This window comes from Procambarus clarkii, chromosome 67 (assembly GCF_040958095.1).
Source record: "Procambarus clarkii isolate CNS0578487 chromosome 67, FALCON_Pclarkii_2.0, whole genome shotgun sequence".
Lineage (NCBI taxonomy): Eukaryota > Metazoa > Arthropoda > Malacostraca > Decapoda > Cambaridae > Procambarus > Procambarus clarkii.
Window position 1 is genome coordinate 7,229,072 of NC_091216.1, and position 14,195 is coordinate 7,243,266.

Genomic DNA, 14,195 nt, shown 5'->3' on the forward strand with positions numbered 1-14,195 from the left:
TCTCAGTGAGACTAGGCCAGACAGTGACTGTCTCAGTGTGGCTAGGCCAGACGGTGACTGTCTCAGTGAGACTAGGCCAGACGGTGACTGTCTCAGTGTGGCTAGGCCAGACAGTGACTGTCTCAGTGAGACTAGGCCAGACGGTGACTGTCTCAGTGTGGCTAGGCCAGACAGTGACTGTCTCAGTGAGACTAGGCCAGAGGGTGACTGTCTCAGTGAGACTAGGCCAGACGGTGACTGTCTCAGTGTGGCTAGGCCAGACAGTGACTGTCTCAGTGAGACTAGGCCAGACGGTGACTGTCTCAGTGAGACTAGGCCAGACGGTGACTGTCTCAGTGAGACTAGGCCAGACAGTGACTGTCTCAGTGTGGCTAGGCCAGACGGTGACTGTCTCAGTGAGACTAGGCCAGACGGTAACTGTCTCAGTAAGGCTAGGCCAGACGGTGACTGTCTCAGTGAGACTAGGCCAGACGGTGACTGTCTCAGTGAGACTAGGCCAGACGGTGACTGTCTCAGTGAGACTAGGCCAGACGGTAACTGTCTCAGTGAGGCTAGGCCAGACGGTGACTGTCTCAGTAATGGCTAGGCCAGACGGTGACTGTCTCAGTGAGACTAGGCCAGACAGTGACTGTCTCAGTGAGACTAGGCCAGACGGTGACTGTCAGAAAATCCGACACCATTTAATAATATTACATGCAATTGCAGATAATACTGCTGCGTTGTATACACAAGTTAACCCATAGAAAATGTAGCTTGTAGTGGAATTTTCCGTCAATAGAAAACGGGATATCATTGCCACATACTATTATAAATTTACCAGCTATTCTGCTGGGAATTATTCTTAAATACATTAGTCTTTGGACTATACCATCATAAAAACATCTCATATAAATTAACTTAATTATCAGAATCAAAATAAAGTAAATGTGACCCTTCTATCAGTTACTGATATCTGGACAATGTAGTCCAGTAACGTCAGTGAGGAAGGAGTGGTCAGCCATTGTTGTTAAGACCAGAGGCGCACGGGAGTAAACAGCTCCTATCATTTCTCTTGGACGAAGTGTAATGGAGATCATATTAGTGGTCTACCATCATCAACATGCTGTCAACAATAATCAAGGGAAGTGTTCTGCCGGAACTCGTTTATCTAATCATTTTTGGCCATTAATGCTAGGTAGATAAGGGCAAACCGGTTAGATTGCGAACAGCCTCCTAATAAAAGGTAATTAAGCCTTGGTCTTTGTTTTATCAATTATAGTGTTTTCTCTGATATAGCTGTCATATATTAGGATTCTGGCTTTACAGCTAGCGCCATTTGACAGGTGAAGAAGAGGAAGCAAGCTTTGTGTATCAGTTACTGGGTGATGGAAGCTGCCTCACACGAGGAAATTTGGTGTCTACATCCTAATTATATCTGGTGGACTAAGCCTGTTGTATAATAAGATAAGGAACCTCTTCAATGTATACTAATATGTGTAGTTTAATACTGAAGTTTGATTGGCTGCATATATATAAATTCAATATAAACCCTCCCCCCCTAATGTGTAAGGATCGATTTGTGAGATTATTGCAGAAATACAGTCCACTTATCATTATACAAATTGATGGCTAGACCAGACTGTGACTGTCTCATTGATGGCTTGGCCAGATGGTGACTGCCTCAGTGAGGTTAAGTCAAACGGTGACTGGCTCAGTGAAGTTAAGTCAGTCGGTGACTGGCTCAGTGAAGTTAAGTCAGTCGGTGACTGGCTCAGTGAGGTTAAGTCAGGCGGTGACTGGCTCAATGAGGTTAAGTCAGGCGGTGACTGGCTCAGTGAAGTTAAGTCAGGCGGTGACTGGCTCAATGAAGTTAAGTCAGGCGGTGACTGGCTCAGTGAAGTTAAGTCAGGCGGTGACTGGCTCAATGAGGTTAAGTCAGGCGGTGACTGGCTCAGTGAGGTTAAGTCAGGCGGTGACTGGCTCAGTGAGGTTAAGTCAGTCGGTGACTGGCTCAGTGAAGTTAAGTCAGGTGGTGACTGGCTCAATGAAGTTAAGTCAGGTGGTGACTGGCTCAATGAAGTTAAGTCAGGTGGTGACTGGCTCAGTGAAGTTAAGTCAGGCGGTGACTGGCTCAGTGAGGTTAAGTCAGGCGGTGACTGGCTCAGTGAAGTTAAGTCAGGTGGTGACTGGCTCAATGAAGTTAAGTCAGGTGGTGACTGGCTCAGTGAAGTTAAGTCAGGCGGTGACTGGCTCAGTGAGGTTAAGTCAGGCGGTGACTGGCTCAGTGAAGTTAAGTCAGGCGGTGACTGGCTCAGTGAGGTTAAGTCAGGCGGTGACTGGCTCAGTGAAGTTAAGTCAGGCGGTGACTGGCTCAGTGAAGTTAAGTCAGGCGGTGACTGGCTCAGTGAGGTTAAGTCAGGCGGTGACTGGCTCAGTGAGGTTAAGTCAGGCGGTGACTGGCTCAATGAAGTTAAGTCAGGCGGTGACTGGCTCAGTGAAGTTAAGTCAGGCGGTGACTGGCTCAGTGAGGTTAAGTCAGGCGGTGACTGGCTCAGTGAAGTTAAGTCAGGCGGTGACTGGCTCAGTGAGGTTAAGTCAGGCGGTGACTGGCTCAGTGAGGGTAAGTCAGGCGGTGAAATGCTCAGTTAGATTAAGTCACACAGTGACTGGCTCAGTGACGCTAGGCCAGACAGAGACTGGCTAAGTGAGGTTAGGCCCGATAGTGACTGGATGTTATGGTATCAACATCGTTGCTGGAGTGCTGAGGGGCAATTTCGGTGTCATCTATAGACCTGCACTCCAACTCCAAGGCATTTGGTGAAACGCAGACAACGCAATCTGTTGGCGATGGTTTGGGGTCCATGAAAGGCTCCTGTTTCATACCTCTGTTAGGCGGTGAGGTCGATGATGATGACCTCTGATGGGAGTAGTAACGATATCAATGCCATTTAGAGTACGCATCTGACCACATTTCACAGTTCCCTAGTGAAGGGTGCTATCATAAGTTCACCCAGTGTACTGTCTGTCTGGCTAATGACTTTTATGTTCACAGAGGTGACGTGATGAGGCGACTGCGTTGTGGAAATCAGTTTATCTTGGACATTCCAGTACTCCTAACTTGGTCCTGTGAGAGGACATCTGGCCGCCGTCGGTAGTAAGCAGTGTTTTAGCTGCTTATTGCTTTAGATGTATGTAGTGTTGTATGGACCAACGTACCCAGGATTTGGCCACGAGGAGTTACGAGACGACAGTAGTGTCCGTCTGCTGAGAAGTGCTGCTAGTGTGTAGCCAGAGACTCTTGTCAGGGTGTTAACCACCCATGTACATGATAATTTGTGACCCCTGTCAGCGTGTTGCTGAAGCTTTCTGCCAGTATGTTTCTGGAGAGCGGATGTGAGGTATTGGAACATCGTGACGATACGGTATATAGACTTGCCCATGTTCAAGAAGGTGAACTCGCCGGTGATTATCATTGAGTGTGGTCGACGTGTACTTGAAGATAGTGGACTCACCGGAATTAGAAGAATACTGCAGATCTATTGAATGTCCTGGGTGAAAGCGACAATGTGTACATATGTGTATTTATACTTCTATTGATAATATATTGGTGAAGGTGTAAATGCATCTTGTTTTCCACCTTTATTCCTTGCACGGTTACTTGCTACTGCCAATTCTTGAGAACTTACCATTGACTTGAGGTAGGATCAAAGAAGAGGAGGCTATAAGGCACATTATACAGAGACAACTCGGTTACTGACTCGAGCAGGCCATAACACCGGCTCAGTGAGGTTAGGCCAGACAGTGACTGGCTCAGTGAAGTTAGGCCAGACAGTGACTGGCTCAGTGATGTTAGGCCAGACAGTGACTGGCTCAGTGATGTTAGGCTAGACTGTGACTGGCTCAGTGGTTAGACCAGACTGTGGCTGGCTCAGTCATTGGCTATATGAATGTTCGGAAATAGCAATGTATACATATATGGCTAAAATTACCGCACATTAAAATGGACTTGTGATCCCTGAATTGTTTCAAGCGTTGGTGAGACATATATATTAATGATTTCTGGTGACTAGAAATGGGAGTTGTATTATCTTGGTCATAAGGCCTACTCCAGTTTTATCATTCATTAAAACCTATTATTTCAACTAGCACAATACTGATTGAACAAAATTATACCCTAATGGAAAGGAAACGAAATAATATAAAGAAAGTTTATGTTATAGTTTCTACAAGATTTCTGTGAGAAGATAAATGTTCATGATGTAAGAGTTGGTGCGCCTCAGATCGTCTTGGGTCTGGTACATATAGAGACTGAGAGTATATATGTGATGTATCGGTAGTGTTGGCGTGAGAGGTTCAACCATGCAGGTTGCAGAGCATCTTATCCGTTGCTTGTAACTGGCGAGTATGTAATGTTATGAAGACTCTTGTTCACAAAGAGTGAATTTGAAACTTTAATGTTATCAGGAAATTAAAGCAATTGCGTTTGAAAATTATTATTATTATTTTCTATTATGTTCTTGAAGGCTATGGAAAAAAACTCTCACATCATCCATAAATTGTCAACGCCACACGCAGAAATAAAATGTCGTTGGTTGTGTTAACGTAATTCTAAATAAATACATTAGTTAGTCATAACAGATATGCTTCATGGCAAATTCTGCTCCAGAAAACCAGAATATATTTGCCGAGTCGTTTGCATTTCGTCACAAAATCTTTTTAAGCAATGTCACATTAAACTCATCAGTCTCAGGACTGAAAACAAAATTAAACAAATCTCCTAAAGTAAATATATAGTCAATAAAAGTATTGACATCAACCCAAATCCTCCTTCCGAATCTCAATGAAACGCTGTTGGGTATGACACCCGGGGCGAGTGAAGGGGAGTCAGCCAGTATTATTGTTGCTGGAACTTGAGCCGCGACAGAGCGGGCTTCCCACTACGCAGAAAATTACTTCCCGCGAGTCCAGGAATGCTGCTGTGTGACTCTTAATATTTGCCATTTGGGTGCTGAGACTTATAGGAAAGTGCTAAATTTCCGACTATCCCCATTTATTTTTTAGTTATGGTCATAGGACTTACAAATAGAATAGTTAAGCAGCAGGAAAACATCACCCGAAAGGGTCAGGTTTATTCATTATTAATTACCCAAATTTCATGTGTAACAGCTGTGCTTTACATGTTTTCGTCAGTTTTTACGGTGTAACTTGTTGACAGGTAAACAGTAGCCGCAGGAAACAACAATTGAGCTGTACACCCTGGGGCCACGCGGACGCTATTAACACCTGTCTAGTAAGGAGTACACGTGTCCGGGACATTAACACCTGTCCACTACGGAGAACACGTGTCCGGGACATTAACACTTGTCCAGCACGGAGTACACGTGTCCGGGACATTAACACCTGTCCAGCACGGAGTACACGTGTCCGGGACATTAACACCTGTCCAGTACGGAGTACACGTGTCCGGGACATTAACACCTGTCCAGTATGGAGTACACGTGTCCGGGACATTAACACCTGTCCAGTATGGAGTACACGTGTCCGGGACATTAACACTTGTCCAGCACGGAGTACACGTGTCCGGGACATTAACACCTGTCCAGTATGGAGTACACGTGTCCGGGACATTAACACCTGTCCAGTACAGAGTACACGTGTCCGGGACATTAACACCTGTCCAGTACAGAGTACACGTGTCCGGGACATTAACACCTGTCCAGTACGGAGTACACGTGTCCGGGACATTAACACCTGTCCAGTACAGAGTACACGTGTCCGGGACATTAACACCTGTCCAGTACAGAGTACACGTGTCCGGGACATTAACACCTGTCCAGTATGGAGTACACGTGTCCGGGACATTAACACCTGTGCAGTACAGAGTACACGTGTCCGGGACATTAACACCTGTCCAGTATGGAGTACACGTGTCCGGGACATTAACACCTGTCCAGTATGGAGTACACGTGTCCGGGACATTAACACCTGTGCAGTATGGAGTACACGTGTCCGGGACATTAACACCTGTGCAGTACAGAGTACACGTGTCCGGGACATTAACACCTGTCCAGTACAGAGTACACGTGTCCGGGACATTAACACCTGTGCAGTACAGAGTACACGTGTCCGGGACATTAACACCTGTCCAGTATGGAGTACACGTGTCCGGGACATTAACACCTGTCCAGTATGGAGTACACGTGTCCGGGACATTAACACCTGTGCAGTACGGAGTACACGTGTCCGGGACATTAACACCTGTCCAGTACGGAGTACACGTGTCCGGGACATTAACACCTGTGCAGTATGGAGTACACGTGTCCGGGACATTAACACCTGTGCAGTATGGAGTACATGTGTCCGGGACATTAACACCTGTCCAGTACGGAGTACACGTGTCCGGGACGTTAACACCTGTCCAGTATGGAGTACACGTGTCTGAGAAATCTGATGCTGGATGACCAGCCAACTCCACCCAAACAGCTGAGATTGTTTTAAATTATAACTAACACATTTGTAGCAGTACTACTATTTAATTACATTTTAGTAGATAAAATTATATCAACCGTGTCATTACAGTGTGATAAACTGTATTATGAACCCTCTAAATTGTGTGATGGGAAGTTTACTGGTGAATAGTCCACTCATAAGTAATAAATACAATTTAATGTTCCATTGAATTAATAAACAAATAAATCACCGGTAGATTTCCCCACAAAGGCTATCTAGATAGTTTACCGTTAGAGAGATAGACTCATTGGTAATTTTAGTGTGGAAAGTGAAGTTAGATAAAACTGCAAATGTACTTACTTCACTGCGGAATATACAAATTTTTTATCTTGTTGTGTAAAGTACCGTTTCCAGCTTGTAAGTTGGTTAAGTAAGGCATCCAGCCTATTTGCTTACCCATTGCCCACATGGGAAAAGAGCTACTATGCCACACTAATTGTTTAGTTTCCCCCAGGAATTGGTTTCAAAGTTTGAGGCCTGTCTTCGGCTGGATAATTAGGTCAGTGAGATTCCCCGAAAGGTGTATTAAGCTGCGGAATATGCTGAGAAGTGTATTAAGCCAGGGTATACATTGGGAGGTGTATTAAACTAGGGAATACAATGAGAGGTATATTAAGCCAGGGAATACATGGGGAGGTGTATTAAACTAGAGTATACAATGAGAGGTATATTAAGCCAGGGAATACATGGGGAGGTGTATTAAACTAGGGAATACAATGAGAGGTATATTAAGCCAGGGAATACATGGGGAGGTGTATTAAACTAGGGAATACAATGAGAGGTATATTAAGCCAGGGAATACATGGGGAGGTGTATTGAACTAGGGAATACAATGAGAGGTATATTAAGCCAGAGAATACATTGGGAGGTGTATTAAATTAGGGTATACAATGAGAGGTATATTAAGCCAGGGGTATGCATTGAGAGGTGTATTTAACCAGGTGTATACAGGGAGAGGAAAATAAAGGCAGGATATTCATTGGTATGTGTATTAAACTAGTATACACACTGGGAGATGTGATAAACCAGGGTATACACTGAGAGGTATTAAGCTACTGTATACGCTTAGAGATGTATTAAGTAGTGTATTCTCAGAGATGTATACCTGTCAGTGTATACCCTGGCTTAGCACACCTCTCAGTATATAGCAGTGGTGTATATCTATACTTTAAGAGAGAATGTATGTCTCTCTATCTGTTTACTCAAAGTTAAAGACCATGCGCTTGGAGCTAGCCTCACCCACATTGGCAGAGGGAATGGTCTGGTACAGGATGAACCAGACACACACGACTAATTCTGGCACTGTCCGCCAGCTACATGGCTCAATAATATCAAAACAAACTTTTTAAAACTATTGTGTTTTTTTTATAGTAATATGCACCATTATTCGCTGATCTCGGGAAATTAAGAGAAACTTCATGCTGTCAATAATTTGCCCGTACTCCCATAAAACAGACAATTCATTCTCTTCATGCCATAGGTGTTTATAACGGGTAACATGTAACGGGTGTTTATATGGGTGAATATTCTTCTTTTAGTATTTCACACCATTAAGCTCCTCTCACTGGCAATCACCCATACTTGATCACGGCTTTGACACAGTACCCCACAAGAGGCTGATGCATAAGCTGGAGAAACAGGCAGGAGTAACTGGTAGTGCGCTCCAGTGGATAAGGGGTATAGGAAGCAGAGAGTTACAGTGAAGGTTGAGCCCTCAGATTGGCGTGAAGTCACTAGTGGAGTCCCACAGAGCTCTGTACTCGGACCTATCCTGTTTCTGATATACGTAAATGATATACCCAGAGGGTATAGACTCATTCCTCTCAATGTTTGCTGATGACGCCAAAAATTATGAGAAGGGGGAGAGAGAGAAAAAGACCTGGGGGTTGATATCACTCCAGAGCTGTCCCCTGAAGCTCATATCAAGAGGATAACATCAGCGGCATATGCCATATGTTAGGTTGGCTAACATAAGAACGCCCTTCAGAAACTTGTGTAAGGAATCTTTCAGAACTTTGTATACCACATATGTCAGACCAATCCTGGAGTATGCGGCTTCAGCATGGAGCCTATATCTAGGCAAGCATAAAACTAAACTGGAAAAGGTTCAAAGGTTTGCCACCAGACTAGTACCCGAACTGAGGGGTAAGAACTACGAGGAGAGACTACGGGAATTAAATCACACGTCACTGGGAGACAGAAGAGTTAGAAGGGACGTGGTCACCACAAACAAGATTCTCAGAGGAATTGATAGGGTAGATAAAGACAGACTATTTACGACAAAGGGCACACGCACAAGGGGACACAGGTGGAAACTGAGTGCCCAAATGTGCCACAAAAACGTTAGAAATTTTTTTTCAGTGTCAGAGTGGTAGAGAAATGGAATGCATTAGGAAGTGATGTGGTGGAGGCTGACTCCATACACAGCTTCAAGTGTAGATATGTTAGAGCCCAGTAACCTCAGGAACCTGTACATTAGTTGATTGACAGTTGAAAGGCGGGACCCAAGAGTCAGATCTCTACCCCCGCAAGCACAATTTGGTAAGTACAATTAGGTATGTACACATTAGACAATTATATTTTGAATAAGAGAGTGAAAGTGTCAGACGGATTAAGAGGCCGAGACAAAGACAGACAGCAATAGAGACAAGTAAATAAAAAGAAAGACAGAGATACAGTAAATAGATTGATGGACAGGTGGATACCCATCTATGCATCCGTCTACACATCCATATATACTCATTTATTAATCCATCTCCTATTCATTCATCTATCCATGTATCCATCCCTCTATACATCCATCCATATATTCATACATTTATCTGTCCATCTTTCTATATATCTATCCTCTAAACATCAATCAATCTTTCCTTCTAGCCATCTACATATCCATATATCCATACCTTTACTTTAGATTTTCTTGGAGAAATTCTACTATTCGTCAGATATTCACTGGCAGGTCAGAAAGATTATCAACTACAATAGTCTTTACAGGTCTGGTGTATATCCATAAATCCATAAATAGTCTTGCTACTTTATATGTCTAAGGTCATGTGTGAGTTAAAAAACCAGATACATTTAGGTTGACCCGTGTGATAGAAAGTTAAAGAAATTCCACTATTTATTTTGTTATGAAAATCGTTTGGGAACCCTCATCAAAAAGTGTCGTGTAGAAATTCTGGTTCCCTTGTTGATCAATGTTAATTGTGCTGTAGGTAAGGTAGGCACTGAGTTGGACGTTGCCTATAATGCAGTGACATCACTTTGCATCATACAATACAGCACAGTTGCTGTTGGCTTTTCCTTTGGCTTAGGGGAAATACTTTTTTATTTATCCGTCAATTTGAATCAAACTTTTTTGACTAAATGGGTTAGGTAACGTCCCCCTACTGGTAGAAAAATGTTATAAGATCAATAAGAAAATGATTTTTTTTAAATGGCATTATCTAAAAAATCTAAATCAAATACAAATTTTAACCGATTTTACAGTTGTTGCACTAAGATATAATAAAAGCATATAATCTTGATTTTTATTCAACATTATATGATTTATTTATGATGTATATATATATATTTAATGTGACGGTAAAGCGTTGGTGTTCGGCTGTTTCAAAAGCTAGGGGCAGGGCCTCGTCACATAAAAGAAAAAAAAAGAGAAAAGCTGGAGCTTTTGTCTGTGGTAAGGTAATGGGAAGACACACAAAACACAAGTAAATTAACAATGAAAGTTTAATTACTTTAGAAAAACAAGACATGAATAAAGTTAAGCACATAAAATATAAAAGACAAGTCAACAAACAAAATAATATGAATAATCACTGGCAAATGAAAAGTTACGTTAAGACAAGTGAGTTACAGTGATAGCAAAATAAATATTAATGGAGCTGGAATATTGGCTTCGAGCTGCCACCTCCCTTAGTACACGAAAGCTAAGGCATATATATATATATATATATATATATATATATATATATATATATATATATATATATATATATATATGTCGTACCTAGTAGCCAGAACTCACTTCTCAGCCTACTATTCAAGGCCCGATTTGCCTAATAAGCCAAGTTTTCCTGAATTAATATATTTACTATAATTTTTTTCTTATGAAATGATAAAGCAACCCTTTTCTCTATGTATGAGGTCAATTTTTTTTTTTTGGAGTTAAAATTAACGTAGATATATGACCGAACCTAACCAACCCTACCTAACCTAACCTAACCTATATTTATAGGTAAGGTTAGGTTAGGTAGCCAAAAAAAGCTAGGTTAGGTTAGGTTAGGTAGGTTAGATAGACGAAAAAACATTAATTCATGAAAACTTGGCTTATTAGGCAAATCGGGCCTTGAATAGTAGGCTGAGAAGTGCGTTCTGGCTATTAGGTACGACATATATATATATATATATATATGTCGTACCTAATAGCCAGAACGCACTTCTCAGCCTACTATTCAAGGCCCGATTTGCCTAATAAGCCAAGTTTTCATGAATTAATGTTTTTTCGTCTACCTAACCTACCTAACCTAACCTAACCTAGCTTTTTTTGGCTACCTAACCTAACCTTACCTATAAATATAGGTTAGGTTAGGTTATGTAGGGTTGGTTAGGTTCGGTCATATATCTACGTTAATTTTAGCTCCAATAAAAAAAAATTGACCTCATACATAGAGAAAAGGGTTGCTTTATCATTTCATAAGAAAAAAATTATAGTAAATATATTAATTCAGGAAAACTTGGCTTATTAGGCAAATCGGGCCTTGAATAGTAGGCTGAGAAGTGAGTTCTGGCTACTAGGTACGACATATATATATATATATATATATATATATATATATATATATATATATATATATATATATATATATATATGTCGTACCTAGTAGCCAGAACGCACTTTTCAGCCTACTATGCAAGGCCCAATTTGCCTAATAAGCCAAGTTTTCATGAATTAATGTTTTTTCGACAACCTAACCTAACTTTTTAGGCTACCTAACCTAACCTAACCTATAAAGATAGGTTAGGTTAGGTTTGGTAGGGTTGGTTAGGTTCGGTCATATATCTACGTTAATTTTAACTCCAATAAAAAAAAATTGACCTCATACATAATGAAATGGGTAGCTTTATCATTTCATAAGAAAAAAATTAGAGAAAATATATTAATTCAGGAAAACTTGGCTTATTAGGCAAATCTGGCCATGCATTGTAGGCCGAGAAGTGCGTTCTGGCTAGTAGGTACGACATATATATATATATATATATATATATATATATATATATATGTCGTACCTAGTAGCCAGAACGCACTTCTCAGCCTACTATTCAAGGCCCGATTTGCCTAATAAGCCAAGTTTTCCTGAATGAATATATTTACTATAATTTTTTTCTTATGAAATGATAAAGCAACCCTTTTCTCTATGTATGAGGTCAATTTTTTTATATTGGAGTTAAAATTAACGTAGATATATGACCGAACCTAACCAACCCTACCTAACCTAACCTAACCTATATTTATAGGTAAGGTTAGGTTAGGTAGCCAAAAAAAGCTAGGTTAGGTTAGGTTAGGTAGGTTAGGTAGACGAAAAAACATTAATTCATGAAAACTTGGCTTATTAGGCAAATCGGGCCTTGAATAGTAGGCTGAGAAGTGCGTTCTGGCTATTAGGTACGACATATATATATATATATATATATATATATATATATATATATATATATATATATATATATATATATATATATATTAGTATATTTTGGTAGCAGTCTTTCCTGTAGACATATATTATTAAATATGACCGAAAAAGTAAGATTAATAATTCTAACACGAATTTTCTCAATCTTTCGTACATTTCTTTTCACTGTTGGAGGTAAATAAAAAATCAATTCTCCAAAATTCATTTTTTATTTCTAGTCTGACGCGACACGAGCGCGTTTCGTAAAACTTATTACATTTTCAAAGACTTTAGTTCACAAATACACAACTGAATAGAACTTACGCATCTCTGATTTTATATCTACATTTGAGTGAGGTGGAAGGGGTGATGTGGCATTAACACAAGACAGAACAATTGGGTATTAATAGGGTATTAATTTCATCAACACAAGACAGAACAAGAAGTGGTATTAATAGGGTATTAATTTCATCAACACAAGACAGAACACGAAACAATGGATATTGAATAGAAGTGTTTGTCGAAAGCCTATTGGTCCATATTTCTTGATGCTTCTATATTGGAGCGGAGTCTTGAGGTGGGTAGAATATAGTTGTGCAATAATTGGCTGTTGATTGCTGGTGTTGACTTCTTGATGTGTAGTGCCTCGCAAACGTCAAGCCGCCTGCTATCGCTGTATCTATCGATGATTTCTGTGTTGTTTACTAGGATTTCTCTGGCGATGGTTTGGTTGTGGGAAGAGATTATATGTTCCTTAATGGAGCCCTGTTATTTATGCATCGTTAAACGCCTAGAAAGAGATGTTGTTGTCTTGCCTATATACTGGGTTTTTTGGAGCTTACAGTCCCCAAGAGGGCATTTGAAGGCATAGACGACGTTAGTCTCTTTTAAAGCGTTCTGTTTTGTGTCTGGAGAGTTTCTCATGAGTAGGCTGGCCGTTTTTCTGGTTTTATAGTAAATCGTCAGTTGTATCCTCTGATTTTTGTCTGTAGGGATAACGTTTCTATTAACAACATCTTTCAGGACCCTTTCCTCCGTTTTATGAGCTGTGGAAAAGAAGTTCCTGTAAAATAGTCTAATAGGGGGTATAGGTGTTGTGTTAGTTGTCTCTTCAGAGGTTGCATGGCTTTTCACTTTCCTTCTTATGATGTCTTCGACGAAACCATTGGAGAAGCCGTTATTGACTAGGACCTGCCTTACCCTACAGAGTTCTTCGTCGACTTACTTCCATTCTGAGCTGTGGCTGAGAGCACGGTCGACATATGCGTTAACAACACTCCTCTTGTACCTGTCTGGGCAGTCGCTGTTGGCATTTAGGCACATTCCTATGCTCGTTTCCTTAGTGTAAACTGCAGTGTGGAAACCTCCGCCCTTTTCCATGACTGTTACATCTAGAAAGGGCAGCTTCCCATCCTTTTCCATCTCGTAAGTGAAACGCAGCACGGAACTCTGCTCAAATGCCTCCTTCAGCTCCTGCAGATGTCTGACATCAGGTACCTGTGTAAAAATGTCGTCAACATACCTGCAGTATATGGCCGGTTTCAAGTTCATGTCGACTAAGACTTTTTGCTCGATGGTACCCATGTAGAAGTTTGCAAACAGGACACCTAGGGAAGAACCCATGGCGACCCCATCTACTTGCTTATACATGTGCCCATCCAGGCTCAAGAAGGGTGCCTCTTTAGTACAAGCTTGGAGTAATTTCCTCAGAATATTTTCTGGTATGTCAAGAGGAGTACAGGCTGGATCACGATACACTCTGTCGGCTATCATCCCGATTGTCTCGTCCACAGGTCATTTTTCCTCCGTGGTCTGACATTGTCATATATATATTTATATATATATATATATATATATATATATATATATATATATATATATATATATATATATATATATATATACATATGCGAACAAGCCTGAATGGTCCCCAGGACAATATATACATATATAATTAAATATAACCGAAAAAGTAAGATTAATAATTCTAACACGAATTTTCTCAATCTTTCGTACATTTCTTTTATATATATA

The 14,195-nt window shown here is 40.9% G+C and overlaps 1 protein-coding gene across 1 annotated transcript; it reads left to right on the forward strand.

Annotated features, from left to right (window-relative positions):
- Positions 1 to 1,635: 1,635 nt before the first annotated feature.
- Positions 1,636 to 2,628, forward strand: LOC138355527 (aggrecan core protein-like). Its single transcript, XM_069310727.1, has one exon. The coding sequence runs from the start codon at positions 1,636 to 1,638 to the stop codon at positions 2,626 to 2,628; it is 993 nt and encodes a 330-aa protein (XP_069166828.1).
- Positions 2,629 to 14,195: the final 11,567 nt, after the last annotated feature.

Coding starts and splice junctions, on each gene's coding strand:
- LOC138355527 (XM_069310727.1), top strand. CDS start 1,636: ATGGCTTGGCCAGATGGTGACTGCCTCAGTGAGGTTAAGTCAAACGGT.